Below are 17,058 nucleotides of genomic sequence, written 5' to 3' on the forward strand. Positions count from 1 at the left end.
TCTAACAATACCATGAAATAATGCAGGCTGTTAGTGATGAACTGTGCCAGCCCTTCTCCCACGCTTACACTCTGCATCTCTGTCCTGCCTGCGCTGTCATAATTCTTTCACTGCAGGCGTCGCAGGTCGGCCAATCACAAAGGGCCAGTACACTTTAAGAGATGGTTTATTTATATTATGAGTGGAGCAGGTAAACCGAGCGTCACTTTTACTTAAATCTAAATGTAGATTAAGTATATGATTAAAAAGAAAAAAATGTCACGCTTAGCTGGTGGCTAAATTCTTTTTTTTTCTTGGCTAAATAACGAGCCTGCTGTTTTGTATAGCTACAGCAAATTTGGTTGTGTGCGTGTGTGTGTGTGTCCTGACAACAGTCGCATAAAATAAGGTCAAGTGAGCAGCATTAATTTAAAGCTTAATAACAGCCTTAACCCGGTGGATATGAAGTTTGCTTCATGCTCTCCATGCAGGCAGTGTGGTAAACATGTTTTCTCCTTTCTCTTTCTCTTTGCAAGCGTTTTGCTTTGTGTATACAGTGCAAAGTGCACTCATTTGTTTGCGTGGTGTTCGCGTGTGCGTCTAATGATGCCGTAGGTCATGACAGAAGGTGGCATTTGTTATTAATGATGACCTCAACACGAGGGGAGCCCGGCGGCCAAGCCTCAGGCAAGGAAAAACAAGAAGGAGGGAGGAGAGACACGAACCAGTACTGACACCAATACACCGTGCAACAGGGGGAAACACACAGCCACACTGGACTGTCAAATGGAAAAGTTTTGGCTTTGAGTAGCTTTTTTTAAATTATGCATGCAGATTTTAAGAGTCATTCAGAGTTCAGCCCAAAAAGAGCAGGTCACCCTTTTTGTCTCTCTGTTGGCAGACCCACTGAAACATCTCTGCGGTGGCTTTTCTATGAAACTGCCTCTACACTCGGTTTGTGTGATATACTGTCAGCGGCTGTATTGTAAGACAATATCTGTACAGTATGAGATGAATTAGATGCGATCAGTTGTGAGTTTAAAGGGCAAACCAAGCAGAGGTGTTGTGTATATATGTGTTTCTCGCTGGATGGGTGCACAGGCAGGGCAGCGTGGAGGCAGGGAGCAGATGTCGGTGATTGATGGTGGCTGTCTGAATGGAGAACTTCTCGGGCTCAGCTTCTGTAAACTGGTGAGAACTGATGCAATAACCTTAACTGTAGACACCAGGCCATCAATAACATTCACACAGAGCAGTGATAGCCTACAAATACACATGGGGATGTGTGTGCACTTTTTCTTCTCTGGAACAAACATAAAGAACTATGACAGTCAGACTGAAAATCATAACATGCGTGGAATCAACAAGCAAAACAAATTACACCTTGGTGCCTTCATATTATGCCAGAATGCCTGCTTGTAAAAGGCAGTAAAAAAAAACCCCAGAAAAAACAACAAAGTGAAAAAAAGTTTTTGAAATAACGGGTTCTTGGTTTCAGACAGCGGTTGAATAAAAGCAGCTCATTTTGAGTCAGCAACCACTGATTTTGCTGATTGAAAGACAGCTTTCCTTAGCAGCCTGGTAATTAAACTCGGGTACTGTACATGAGTTAGATGAAAAATATATTTTAATGTTTCCAGTTTGCTCATTTTAAACTGAGAACCCTGTGAAAAGGGTCTCTTGAACCTAAGTACTTCATTCATGATAATGTGCATGATAAAAGACTGTCCATGGCAGGGCATCCACAGAGGTGATGTTTAATGTGGAAGACTAATAAATAGAAGAAATGTAACAGTTTAGTAATAAAGTGTAGATGTTGTATCCTAAATTATTGGTTTAATGTATCTACTGTTTCTTATTAACAACACTCAATAATCTGCCCTTACAACCTTAAGAGTTAAACTGTCACCTGAGGCTGTCTCCAAAAGCAACTAATCCCCTTAAGTATTAAAATTTGAAACTTTACAGCATAAAAATGTTCACATCCTTTTACAAAAAGTTTCTGGTCTTTTTAGCAGATTTTAACAATGCTAAATGTAAAACACTGTACACTATAACAGCCCCTTCACAGCACCACTGATTTGGCGTTATAAAGCTAAAACTACATTGAGTTGAATTAACATTGTTATGGAAGCCTGTTCACAGTCTGCTAGGCTGCATTTGAGCTAATTCCAATAACCAAATGGGACCTCGGGAAGAGGGATGAGCCTGACTAGTCAGCTAGATGTTTGAATGTTTGCCAAATTTGCTAGTCTGTGTCAGAAAGAATAGTCCGTTAAATGTATTATTTTTCTTTAATTAATGCAGAAAGGCAGTTACTCGCTCAAAGATGGTTCAAAGATGACACCACTGGCGACTACCTGGGGCTACAGCCCTGACACACAGCCAGCACCCTACTCACGTTCTTTCTACCAGTGGAAACAAGCTGGGGAAAAATAAACTGATGACAGCTGTCTTAACTAGCACTGGTGTATAAAACCTGGAGAATAACAGGAACATAACCAAGCATCCAAAGCCAGGTGTAATCATGTTCTGGATGTGAATGCTAGCAAGATAATGGGCGGCTGCTGTTAGTATCACAAAGGTTAGACATACTCTGCCATCTAATCTGATGCTGTGTGTTTGCAACTTTATAAAGGACAAAAAATGGCCCACATTTCAGCGGCCTCCAAATAATATTGAACAAGGAACACGATTGACAGTTTCATATTGTTCCTGTAACACACATAACATATTTGCTGTAATGTGGACTCAGTTTAAATGTTTTCTTAGGATCTTTTACACTAGTCTAACTTTTTTCTCTTGGTTAAATGACTAACAAATTAGTGATTTAAACTAGAGAAAAACAAACTGTAGCTACTGTCGGTGAAATGCACCCATACAGCTGTCTGTGGACTATGCTAATAAAGCTAGCTAGCATTAGCCCATAATGTAGCGCTGTTCCCTCTCATCCAGCTATATTCATTTATGGCTCCAAACAACCTAAACAACCAGTGGGTGATGACACAGTGTCTGTGTCCATCACAATATTCTTACAAGCGTATAAACATTCACTTTTCATATTTTTAAACACTATTTTTAGCAGTTGCTAAGGAAACTGCCAACATAACATCCTAGTACTGGATCATGTGTAAACTGCGGTGGTTACTGTGATATCTTCCTTTAGCCAAAATACTGTTTGTGAATAATTAGTCAGAACCATTTTCTTCATATTATCTCCCTGTTGTGTTTTTAATAATCCTTTATAAAGGTAACAACAAAGAGACACTGCCTTCATGATATAATCTGGAGTTCAAGGGGCCCACTGTGCCTAGATACAGTTGCTAAGCTATGATTGGACAGTCTGTGTTTGATGGAAGGGGCTGTGAACAGTCAATTGTGATGATAGGATCATTTTCCTTTTAACAATGCGGAGGTGAGAAAGTGATGATCCTATCATGGGAGAACTGCTGGCTTCAAATGCCAAAGCTGTGTTATTTATCTTTTACTGTCCTTGATGCTCCAGCAGACGAGACATCACAATAGACAAACAGCCAGCCACCACATTAAATTTATATCCCCTCCTTTCTTTATCTGATAAAAATGTGTATAAATTTGTCCTGAAATGTTTGTGCCTTTTTTTGTATGTATGACGAATTCTTTTAAATTTAAGCCACATACATAACTAATACTTAGCTTGACATGTGTCTAAAAGAACAGCTGTATGCTTTTGTTGTGTTATGATGTTTATGCTAAAATTAGATTATACATTGTGAAAACATAAAAAAGAGTGAATGTTTTTACCATTTGCAGTATGTTGTTGAGTCTCTCTGTCTCACAGTCAATGATAATCTGGCCCTCCTTTCGCTTGTCCAAATCCTGGAACACCTTCGCAAAGGCATTACTCGATATGGTCTCCACATTGACTGAGGTCACCAGCCAATTCCTCTCTGCTGCCGTGTCAAGAACCTTCTGCAGCACAGACAGACCTGGAAGACAAGCAAATGAGAACATGTGTTTTTGCCAAGTGTACGGAATAACTGAAATGCGCAAAGAAAGCTCTGGAGGTAACTGTGTGGGCACCTGTAACAGAACTTCTGCAAAGATGATGAATGACTAGTTGGTATTCATCTACTGGGAGCAATCCAACAGTGTCTACATCTTATTAGACAGCATGCGAAATAAATTACATGCGGGGTAACCTCATGCTTTGTGTAGTTATATTATGAACTGCAAGATAAATTAAGACAACTTGTGAGCCAAACAGAAGCTGCACAGAAACCCAAACTGCCCCAGATAAGCTTATCCATCAGAATCTCCCCTGTAGCTCTGGTGATAAAGTGTAACGAATGCGATAGTCCATTAAGCACACTGACATATACAGGTGCACATTTCCAACTCGCACACCGCCGGGCTAAATAATCACCATTTTTATGGTAACAAACAATCAGCTAGACGACACACTCACAGTAAGCTTTAAGTCCTCCAAGCCCCAATTACAGGTGGCTCTACTCAATTACACTGTCACCAATACCCTGCTGACTCATTCGAGCATCACAGAGAAGCAGGTAGAGCAGCCAAAAAGCTAAAGGCTCATGCTAAGACAGGATATAAAAGGTGATTATGGAACACATTGATCTTGAGCTCTGATTTACAATCTGAGTCACTGTTGTACTTCTTTGCTGCTGGCAGCAGACCAATCAGATTCCTCTCAAGCTGGCAGCCGCAGTTGTTCCACAGAGTAAATAAAGTAATTTCACCCACGGCAGACTGGCAGCCATTACCCAAATGAATTATAGCAATTACAAAATGTTGAATTGCAAACTGATACACGACGTAGTTGTGTTTGCTTCTATATTACTTAGCTGGCAAGCGCTGTTAAAGACTCCTTCTTTCCGCACATCACGCGGTTTACATATATTCTACGATAAATGCACGCAAATACTGGCTTTCCCACAACAACAGCAACAGCAGCAACAACACAGACCCTGTCAAAAGAAGAATGAGAAATGAAGTCACAGCGTCTGAAAGATGATTGCTTGGTCTTATTAGAATGCACACCAGCTGCTCTCCAGGCAATTCACGCTGCTTTTTTTGACAACAGGTCATTAAGAAATAAAAAGATGGATGGTGTTTCACCTCTATATATGACCACAATATAGCACATGTAAATAAATTAGGGAACCAGACAAATGTGAGAATGCTGAATGGGACTGATACAGAGGGGTTGGTACATGGCTATTCCTTTTTACCTCATGGTGCCGACACATTTAACAGAAGAAATGAACGATAGCGTGATGAGCACGGGGAGACAGGAGATAGTGAGCTGTGAATAAAGTCACGAGGCCGGCTGTACTTTAATGGAATCGAGCTGTGGCGCTAGTAAGTGTTTGGACACCATGGACAGCACCACTCATTGTAACCAGGACCCGTGTTCCCAAATATGATAATCCTCCCAGAGAGCTCATCAAAAACTATAAAGAAAGCTGTAAATAAAACTATAAGCAAAGAGTTCCAGCTTAAGACTGAGTCAGCTCAAAAGACAGAAAAATGGTGACCCTGTCGCCAGGTATAACTCATTCTCTCAAAAGTTGTGCTTGGTTCAGTGAAAATGATGGGCAAAATCGGCAGACCTAATCATATAATTTACTCTGGAAATGGTTTAAACATGAATATAAAATTGTAATAAATAAGTTAGTTGCATAAATCTGAAGCCATACTTTAGTCTACGAAATATTTGAAAACACGGACCTACCAGTTTATTATGTTGGCATATTTTGCGCTTAATTATTAACAGTGAAAATTATTCAGCTTTTACAAATTACACCTACAACGTCGGGAAGTTCGCCATGTCTGTGAATGCTTTTGCACGTCTGAGATGTGAAAAATAAAATGAACTGAATCATAATACGAGACTGTGGAAGAGCTGTAATTGTTTGTGTGATCACTCGGCTGATGAAAGCTGGACCAACCAAACTCATCACTGCTGCACTGCTGCACTGCTGCGCTCTTTTTCTTTTTTTTCAGTTCAGTGTTATTGCGTTGGCTGGAAGATGTGAGTGAATTTTAAATGAGATCAACAACAAACATTATCTTAGCTCAGCATTTGGAATTGACACACATGCAAATGCACAATTTATTATTATTATGCAGTCACTGTTATTATGGTGGGAAATTTAAATACTTAGTTACACTAGCTCCAAAAGTCACACCATTTCTAGCTTTACCTATTTCCATCAGCCACTGTGTAAAACCTTTGTATAATCCTGACTTCAAGAGAAGCTCTGTGAATTTACTCATTATTTTCATTAGCAGCTACTTTTAGTACTGGGACACATTGTGAACACGGACCCAGAAGTTCATTAATTTTCATCTTTTCATTCTTTTGCTATTTATTTTAAATTCTTCTATTTCTTTTAAAAACCTAATATACTTATTTAGTAGGGGTGCAACGATACTCGTATCGATATTGAACCGTTCGATACAGTGCTTTCGGTTCGGTACGCATATCGAACAATGCAACATTTTTTATTTATTTTATCAACTTTTCTTATGACAATGCTGTCTGTGTTGAGCGCTCAGTGGATCTGCGTTCCCCTAGGCTGCACTGTCGAGTGCAGATCCACTGAGCGCAGCGCAAGCTAGCAAGACAGAAGCTAAGCTTGTTGCAACATGGCAACTGCCTCAACGCTACCTGAAAATGAACCTCCACCACCCTCATTCAGATCTGCCGTTTGGATCTATCTTGGTTTTCATGTGAAGCATGACCCTGATGGTAAGCGAGTCATGGACTAAAGTAAAACAGTATGTCGGATGTGCCACACAATGCTCAATTTGTGTTAGCGCAGTTAGCTTGTTAACCTGTTGACGCTAGAGCTGGGCGATAGAACGATAACGATATGTATTGCGAAATAACTTTTTCTCGATAGAAAAATTAAACTATTGCGATAGACCTCGCCGCTCTTGTCCTCTTAAAAAAAAAAAAAATAGCCAATCCAAATTAAGTAGCGCAGAGCCGAACCAATCACAGCCGTAGCGTCACGTCACGTGACTTGTTACGTACAGCACAAGTGCCAAGCATGTGTATTTGTTTGGGAAGCAGCCAGCCACCGTGCCGCCCGGGTAATGGAGGAAATGAGTGTGCCGACTAGAGAAAAATCAACCGAGAGCATGACCGAAGGTTACCGAAGAGAAAACAGATGATGCAATGCCGGAGAGATTGTCGAACGGATGAGCCATAGAAGTTCCGTAGTGTGAAGGTATTTTGGCTATTTCAAGTCTGACAAAAAAACAGAGTAGCGCGCACTGTAAATTGTGCCGAAAGCAAGTCTGGAAATACAATAAACCAGTGCATTCTCAATCTCTGACTGGAAGTGCTAATTCGTCATTCGGCTTTTGTCAGACTAAAGTAACTTTTAAAACTGTTTGAAAAGCTAAGCTATACAACAAGGAGAGATTGAGAATTTCCTTTTAGTTCTCAGTTTATTTGATATTGACAAAAGTTAGTCAATTTTGTCTGTTCTTCTGTAACACAAACTAAGATTTATTTTTAGAATTAATATTTTGTTTCTAAGTGGAATTGACAATTTAGTAGTCTGTTTTGTTTGTTCTGTTTTGAAACTTAAATGCTTTAGCGGCTGCCTTTTGTGTAGTTTGCAATATTTGCCTTTATTTATCTGAAAAAGTCTCATGTTCCTTAAGTACATCTACCCTGTTGAACTTATTATGGGAAATAAATATATAAAATAAAAACAAGCTGCTGATTATTTCACATTTTACTTGTGAGCAACGGCACATTTAAATCTTACAAATATAGTTATTTGGCTTATATCGTGATATATATCGTTATCGCCTGAAATGAAAAACACATATTGTGATATGAAAAAATCTTATATCGCCCAGCTCTAGTTGACGCCTTCCAGCCCCACGCACGGGGCGATCCGCGGTAACTTCTTAACAGAGATTTGCTGTGTTATGGCGTTAATGTCATTTTAACTAGATTAACGCTGACAGCACTAGTGGGAACACAACGATTATGACAGCACATTTACGCTGACATCATCCTAGTGCAAAGACAAGTGGAAGCAGACAAAAACAACAAGCACGCATGCTGCAAACTTTACCCGAGTCGTTTAGACAGCCGTTAGCACATGATTCTCCTTATGGGGACCTGATATGTTTAATATGCTGCTGAGAATATAGCCCAGAAGAAGCGTATAGTATAGCTTTTATTTTGGAAAGAGACATGTCTCTGTAAAAAACTCTCTTTTCCAAAGATGAGTGATTTCTCGATCAGATAGATTTTTTATTTTATTTTGTTTTTTCAGCAACATTAAATTTAAAAACTGTAATTTTGAGTTTAAATATATATGTATAATTTTAATTATTAATAATAATATTATAATAAAAAATATTAATAAATGATAAATTAAAAAGGAATGAACATTTTTTGTATCGTAAAAATATTGAACTGTGACACCAAAGTATCGAACCGAACTGTGAATTTTGTGTATCGTTGCACCCCTATTATTTAGTTCTTAATCTGATTTTACATTGGAATACAGCTGGTTAGCAGTTAAGGTGTGCTAAAATTAGTATTTGAATCTCATTAATGGATTCTAATGTTTTCTTTATTTTTCATTTGTTTTGTTACATAAGTATTGATTGCTTGCCTCCCTGACCGACTGATTTACCTCAAATATCATCTCGCATTTTTAAATGTGCTTGATGCACTCCTCTAAATCAAAGTCGGTCTGACAGGAGAACTCACAAAAATGTTCCCTCAAAGGCATACTGAGGGAGAATGATATCATAATGGAATCTGGCTGTCGTAAGCACCCTTTTGGCCAGAGGCAGTACATGGGCGACCAGGGCAACAGACAATCAAGAACAGAGAAAATAACACTTTAGCAAACTATTTCCTGAATATTGTTTATGATAGGTTTAATGGGCTATCAAATTTGTTTTCCCATTCTTGGCTTCTGAAAATAAAAATGAGAGGCACATTTATTAGGGGATGTTGTAAGAGAGCAAGACAAATGGTAATAGAAAAGGGGGGAAATACTAAAGCCTCTGAGGTGGCAGGAGGATGATAATGCATGTGATATATTTGTATGTCCTTGACTGCTTTGGATAATGGATTAAACACTGAAAAAAAATGCTAACATAGATAGACATTGAATATGAATGTATTAGACTACAAATTAGAGAGCTTTTGGTCTTTTAAATCAGAAAAATGCAGGTTTACACAGTAACAGTCTGGTCTGAAAGTACATCTACTAAGTGAGCAACACACCAAGTTTACAGTAAAATACTGTATTTTTTTTTAAATTCTCAATTTAATAGTGTTAAAATGTTAAATTAGCTATGCTGTGTTTCAACTTTGATTCCTGGCCAATAACTGAACTTTTTTAAACCAGCAAGTGAAACTTCACAAAATTAGTTTTTTGTGTCCTGGGTCATTGTAGGCAACAATAATCTAGCATTTTTGTTTGTTTGTTTGTTTGTTGGCATAAGAAAAAGGAGAAAATCACAGAAAAAAATACACTGTGGCTCCTCCTCACAGAAAGTTCACACACAGTGCTGACCGCTACAGCCTATGCTATGATGGCTAGCCCTTTTAAGCTATGTTAATCTTTAGCTAGAAGTGGCCAAAGCTCCTGAAACAAAGTAAAGGTTCTGGCCAGTGTTCATACTCAGTGTTGTTTCATGTAGAGGTCATTCTTACAAAAGCTGAGATCTTGTTATAGCTCCAAAAAAAAAGGACACAGAGTTTAGGGTCCATAGACTATCAACATATGGTTGCATTTTGTTCCTCATAATGAATTTTAAGACAGAGTACAGACAAATGATGACAAATAGTTTTGTATGGTTATGGTAAACCTTATATTTTAAATTGTACTGTACCATAATATGTTGTTGTAACTCACAAGAGATACACTGTAGAGTGTACGAGAGTTTTATGCTAGCAAATTCAATTCAGTTCAATTCAATTCAATATAGTTTTATTTATATAGTGCCAATTCACAACAGTCTCCTGAAGGCACTGTCAACTTAACTGATGCAGTGTACCTAATAAATGATAGTTTGATGAAACATTTAGAAGAGGCAAACACAGCCACTCTATACCATACTACACAAACTGATCAAACTAAATACGATTTCTTTTAAAGGCTTTAAATAACCATGTAGGAAGAGTGACTGCAGTGTAGTATCCAAGCAACAGATACGACTGATATGGATTCTGCTGGCTCCATCCCTCTACTCACAGGGGTGACCTCTCAGACACAAATATACACACACACACACACACACACACAGGCATACACAGAATTCGTGAGTAGTTAATAAATGGATCACAGAAGATAAAAAAAAATAAATCTGAGGGGCATGTGTGGCCGCTACGGTCATCATGCATTGACAGGCCAAAGACTGCTGTGAAATCTCTACTGTCACTGCTTGATTGTGTGCTGTGTGAAATGACATAATGGCATCTGTCTTTTAAAGCTGACTTAAATCTGCTATTTGTCACACACAAGTCAAACACATAAGCAGATACAAGCTGCAATAAGCTGTCATACAGCCTAAATGTATTGAAGTGCGCCTGCTTTTGGGCATACACAAAAAAAATACACAAATCATGGTCATGCTCCAAAACCCACAACACCTGGGACAGATGGCCTGGCATTATGGGGAAAGCTATAGCTGTTTGGCTTTGGGGGAGATGGAGAGGAAGAAGCAGGAGGCTGACAGGTGTGCTACTTTATTTTTGTCTGACTATGCAGGAGTGTCATTAAAATGTTCAATTTAAATGCTGCAGCACTCGTTTTTTCTTTCATCGGACGGACAAAGGAACTGCAGCAACCCTGGTCTCTGTTGAGGAGCGCTCAATAAAAAGCTTAATCTTTCGTACCATTGTGCGATTTATCTGATAGTCAGGGCAGGTCAATATTTCTTTTCGGTGTTCCCTGTCTGTAAAAAAGTGGTGGTCTAAAATAAGCGTTCTGATGACTGCTTGTTGCTGCACAATGACTAAAATTGACCCTACTGCTGTCGCCATGGCAATATAAAGATGACAACTGGTAGCTGGTCTAACGACTGGTACTGGCTGTCTTCGTCTGCACGCATGCTTGTTTTCATGAGAGAAATTCAGATTCTGACATCCTTCTTTTTGGAGGCAAGCCTAAACATTAAGTCAAACAGAGAGCCAGCAGCTTTCCTACCTGAGTTGGAACTGTACATGTAGACAAACTTGGACCATCCATAGTGTTCGATAACTCCCACCAGCGCATCCTGGAGCTCGGGCCTGAGCTGGATCACAAATTGGTTGGCTGTTTCAATGGGGAAGGATGGTGTCACAAAGCAGACATGCAGCGCTCCACAGAAGGACATGAGCATGTTGACTGTCTTCCTGTCATAGAGGCCAATGATGGCATACACACCTTTGGAGAACTGGGAGCAAACTGCAAGGGACAGAACAGAAAAACAAGCAGATATACAGGGTGTTAGTCTTTAAACTTTTGAACAATGAAATCAGCAAAAACATCAATCTAATTATCTTTTCTTTTACACAGCGTCTATTAAGCGTCAAATTAAACTTTGTTGCCATCCTGCCTACATCTGCTAGTAGGATAAGAGTGATATGGTCCAATAGGCAATTATCGCAATTAGCCTGTAGAGCTATCGTGTGCAGATCTGCAGCTTTTCTGAGTCTAAGGTTATAGTTAGATGAATATCCAGGAAATTGAGAAAAGATCAGGCTAATTGAAAAAATAATAATTTCACTGGATGTGGTTAGTCAAACTGAACTAACCACATCCCACAACAGAATTTTGTCTGAATTAAAATCAATTTAATCCATGGTTTGGATTTAATTTTGGTTTTTAAAGTGGGAGGATAGAGAGAAAGAGGAAATAAGTATCTGTGGCATGCCGGGTGCTGTGAAGTCTTTAGAGCCTGAGCTATTAACTAGTACTCAATAGCATTTTATGCAGGGCTCATCTGCTGGTCCAGCTGCATAGCATTAATCTGTGTGTTTTGCCTTCAGTGAAAGGTGGAGGTGGTGGAGGCAGATTAGGTGTAGAGAGGTTAATCAATGCATCCCCAGGGTTCCACTGACATTTTACTAGCAGCAGGAGGCGGTTTCCAGCTCTCATTTGCCTTTCTCCCTCAGTCCCTTCATTTTTCTCTCTCTCATTGTCTGTCTGTCACTCTGATTTCTTTCACACCCCCTAAATTCTTAAAATAGCTAATTTATGTTCGTGATCTTCTCTCTGCACTTTATATCCTCACCGTGCTCTCAGTAGAGCATGGTATCTTTGCCCTTCCAGGTCTGGTCTGGGCTATTTTCTGCTATGGCGATGGGTGGGCCTTACTTATCTCAGTATTTACCAAACAGATTGAAGACGGTGCCTGTACCCACATGAAGGCCAGCTTGCAGCTAGGAGCTGAGGGAAAGACAGAGAGCGAGGATGGCCCATACCCAAAATGCCTAACCTGTCACAGACCTGCACCCTCCGGTCAGGCACGTGTGTGTGACGGAGATAGAGGGAGAGTGAGGAACCAAGAGTGGGAGAAAAAACAGGGATATCACAGAAAAATACATGCGCGTACACGCCATGAACATGCACACACATATGCAGCCTCTAGTGCTCCAAAGCCTGGTGAGTCACCCTACTTAAAGCAAGCCCTGAAATAGACATTTTGCGCCTCGCCACACTGACTCAGTAACAGAACTATCTTTTCTTCATGCTCTTGCTAATAAATGGACACTCTCTCAGCTACTGCTTTCCACTAGCACACATTATATATATCCCCTTACAATTTTCTAGGACCAATTTGATGCGGTGTCCTCCATGTTCTGCTTGAATAAAAGGTAACGGGAGCTTGTTTGACTTTTTGTGCAGTGCCCCATTACTCTGCCCTACAGCAGGTTACAATGTTTCACAGAATATGAGTCATTTCTCATCACTTCAGTGTGTGCGTTTGGATAAAAAAAACCCCAAAAACCATGTGACAGAGACCTCCTGCTCCGAGTTGGCAAGACAACCATGCGCCTGTCTAATTCGACATAAGCATTAGCGTAGCTCAGCAGTCCGAGTCTTGATAGCAGTACACACCGGTAGCATGTTGAGTCTGTTTGTGTGTGAGCAGCTTGTTAGTGTTGCTCCACATGTGTAACGGCACTGGACGCAGGGCCGAGAGACCTAAACTGATCTCTAAGACCCCGGCAACACCTGTCCACTCTGGCACTGCGTATCTCCTCGCCACAGTTACAGCTGCCATGGTGGCAGGACTGGGGTTGCCCTGGCAACAGTCTGTTTCTCTGGCAGGGATTACAGTAGCTCAGAGCTGCTAAAGGACTTTCGTAAGATGGAGTGGGAATTGTGGAGTGTTTGGACATTTTGTCATAATTAGGGTTTTCACCTCGAGGAATTAGCAAATTTGCAAAAGTGACTTGGTTTTGCAAAATCCTTAGATAATTTCTGAAATAATGAAAGACAGTAGGGCTTCACTGCATCCCATTTTTATTATCACTCAAAACGAGAAAGGGATAATGCCCAACAAATTCTGACTTGCTATAACTGCGAGGCAAAGCTCTGCTGATTCTCATTTAGAAGCTATTTATCATTTTTTAAGGTTGTTATTATTGGTTATATAAATAACCCCAGTTCCAACATCTCCAGCTTAGCTCAGCTCAGGCTCTCTATACATACAAATTAATGCCGGGGGGAAAGCAATTTAGAAACACCAGCACCCAGAAATCCAAGTTCTACTTGTTACACTTCCTTATAATAATGTTACTTTTAGAAGTGTTTTGTGACATTATAACACTAAAAAACACCCAAAATTGCAAAATTACTGCCATTTAAAGGACATTTGTAACATTAATACATTTATGCCATTAAAAATAAACATGAAACAAAAGTTTACTGTTATTGAAATGGATCTTGTTACATTATGAGGTCCATTAAAAATGAACTTGTAATAACAGAAAATTATTGTCATTAAAATGGAAACTTGTTAATTTACAAGTTTACTGGCATTAAAAATCAACTGCAAATGATAATACACATTACAGCCTTACCTGCAGAAAATTACTCATTAACATATTTTTGCCTTATCAAAAATGAACACTGTTTACGTCAGGTTTTGCAGTTTCAGTGAGAGTATATCCTATCATCTATGCCATGTATTAACTTTAACTCGTTTCATATCAAGCTGACACTGGTAGCATTTCCTCCACCACAGCACCAATAAGAGACTGACATCTTTAGCCACACTAAAAGCTAGCCATTGCTTTTTCTGAGCTGTCAGTAGCCACCGGTGTGTGAGTTTAGCTAGCAGATATCACAATGATTTGTGTTTACTCATAACTTTGCCAGGGCCCGTTTTAAAAAAAACTGGTCTCTCTGAATCTCCCTGGCTGAGCTACACAGTCATCTTGACACTGGGGTTGGTATGGTAAAAAAAATTTTACTGTGAGGGATGGTACATCTGAAAAAGTAACTAAACTACAAAAAACAAAAACACTAAAGGATACTTTTCTCTCTGCTTCATCTTTCCTTTTCATCCTTTTTGGCCTTGTCTGCATAAAAGCAGTTAGACAGTGAGCTCCTGTGTGCCAGGGATCATACTATGCGAGTGAGAAATATTTGTGACTTTTTTCTCGTGAAGTGCTCGTGAAGTTAACTGTTCAAAAGAATTTAAGGCTCTGTGCTCCTGATCGGCTGCCCACCACTACTAACACTAAAATTATAATATTTCAACAGGCGTGTATAAGCCGAGCATCCATGTAACAAATGATTTAACTGTAAAACTGTGACAAATTACCTGTGGTGTATGATAGCAGCCTTTACTGCATACAGCTGCAGGAAAGCTCATTGGAACTGAGCTGTCATTTTTATCCATACCAGGCTTTTCCTATGAATGAACAAGATGTTGATTTGCATTTGTTGTGGCCAAAGAGCTTTGGGCGGCAGAAAAAAGGAGAGAAAGAAAGAGAGAAAGAGAGAGAGAGAAACTCAATTCCTAAAGGGGCTGATACTCACGCAACAGGAGGAACTGTCAGAAACAACTCACGCACTCACGTCTTCCCTGTTCTCTGTTTCCTATGCCCTGCAGCTGTTCTTCTGCTTAGCATGAGCCAAATTTTAAATGACAGACGTGTCTGTGCTGGCTGCATGAAAGAGGGATGTTTGTGACAGTTGCTCCTGCATCTGAAGGGCTATTGGACCGGTGTTTGGAAAAGGTGCCTCCTTAATAGTGACCATAACGCTTTACGATAGAAATATGGATAGACGACTTGATGGCTGAAAAAAGTACACTTTAAGTATTAAAACAGCATCCTGTTAGTATTGATGGATAGGAAAAAAATATATTCGACAGATTTTGGGGAAAACAAAAGAAATTAATTTAAGGATATGTCAGTATTCGCCGGAAATATATATATATATATCTGATATATAAGTCAGAGGTGTCAAGGTGCCCTTGCGCATGCCTGCCTCCCAGCAGCTCCACATCAGCTGTTCCCTAACCTGTGTACAGAAACGCGGTATTAAAAAATTGCTTCTTTGTGTGGGTGTATGTGATTCTTTTTTTCAATAGTCCGGGTTTGCTTGACATGCCAAAAAGAAATAAATAAGAAAAAAAAAATCAATGCAGCTGAATTGAATTGTACCAAGAGCCCTCACAAATGTATTTTTAGGGCTTCACACAAACAGGTTTGAAAGAATCAATACTGTGTAACAAATGTCATTTGAGTGCTGTGCCTAATGCTAAATCAGTAATTGATGTAATCTGGACTCACAGGTTTACGGAGACCATAGAAAAACCACAAATTCTGATACGTGTATCAGAATCACAGACACACACAGGAGGGACACACGTATCTACTATTTTCCTCCCTTGGGTCATACATGCTATTATAATGTGCAACATTAAGGTCAGCGGTAGACAGGAAATTTCACAGCAACAGGAAGCTGGGTTTAGCTGGAGGGAGCATACTGATTGGAGAGTTCTTGTTCAGTCATCCATAAAGATCTTTTTTTTGATAGAGCCTCACTACTGAGGAGTGACATGCCAGATGACTCCATAAAATAGGACATCCGATTTGGTTGCTCATCTTATCCTCTGGTCGACCGTATACCGTTCTCAGTTCGGTGCATTATTTTCTGTGAAACTTCAAAGAAATCTGTTTCAAATGCTCTGAAATCATGAATTTTTCCTGCGGGCATCACTAGACTAAGACTGAGCGCTGTGAGCTGCTAAATCCAGCTTTCTTCTAGCTCAGCATACTGTTGCTAGACTGATTCATAAAGTCATTTCACCCAATCCTACACCTTTACGTCATCACGATTTTCCAACTAGTCCCTTTTCAGCCTATAGAACGAGGAAAACCAAACACATTATTCAATTATTCATGACTTCTTGAAAAAGGAAATTAAAAAAATAAGAAATTAGGAAACAAAAAATGCCCAGTGTGAGAAATTTAAAGGTCCTGTCTAATTTTTTTTCCTCACAACCCTGGAGCAACATTATAAAATCAAGGGATGAACATTGAGATCTGTTACAAAAGAGCTCCGGAACTACTGCACGGATATGGAACTGCAGATTTCCTGTAGTTCCAATGAAGCTATTAAGCTTTGATTGATTAATCAGCACAGTTACATTTTATAAATGAATGCACAGTGACCAGCGGCTGTGAACCTGTAGCACCATTTTATAGAAACGGTACGCAAAATTCAAGGTAAGTCAAGTTTCTTGTGGATCTTATGCTTCCAATCCTGCCTCCCAAAATGACAACTACGGGTAAGATTCCTACATGTATCGTTCATATCAACACAAAATGAAATCCTCAGATCCTTTATATTTAAATATATTTTCATTTAAAATGTCTTTATACATAAAATCCTGATGATGATAATGAGACGCTTTTATAATTAGCCCTGGGACACACTGCTTATTTGGCCTATTTTTCCAAGTGATACAAAGTGGTTCTCAACACTCGAGACAGTGGAATGATCTTTCAATAGTCCTATTTATGTCAGGTAAAAACAACATTACATAACTGAAAACCTCAAGTATAGTTTCAGTGTCTAC

The 17,058-nt window shown here is 39.5% G+C and overlaps 1 protein-coding gene across 1 annotated transcript in view; it reads right to left on the bottom strand.

Moving 5' to 3' along the window:
• gria1a (glutamate receptor, ionotropic, AMPA 1a) overlaps nt 1-17,058 on the bottom strand; it is a 70,376-nt gene that overhangs the window by 40,478 nt on the left and 12,840 nt on the right. Inside the window, 2 exon segments of the mRNA XM_006781718.3 lie at nt 3,763-3,947; nt 11,181-11,420. Coding sequence (XP_006781781.2) covers nt 3,763-3,947; nt 11,181-11,420 — 425 coding nt within the window.

This window comes from Neolamprologus brichardi, chromosome 2, assembly GCF_056152115.1.
Source record: "Neolamprologus brichardi isolate AB-2024 chromosome 2, ASM5615211v1, whole genome shotgun sequence".
In the NCBI taxonomy this organism is placed as follows: Eukaryota; Metazoa; Chordata; class Actinopteri; order Cichliformes; family Cichlidae; genus Neolamprologus; species Neolamprologus brichardi.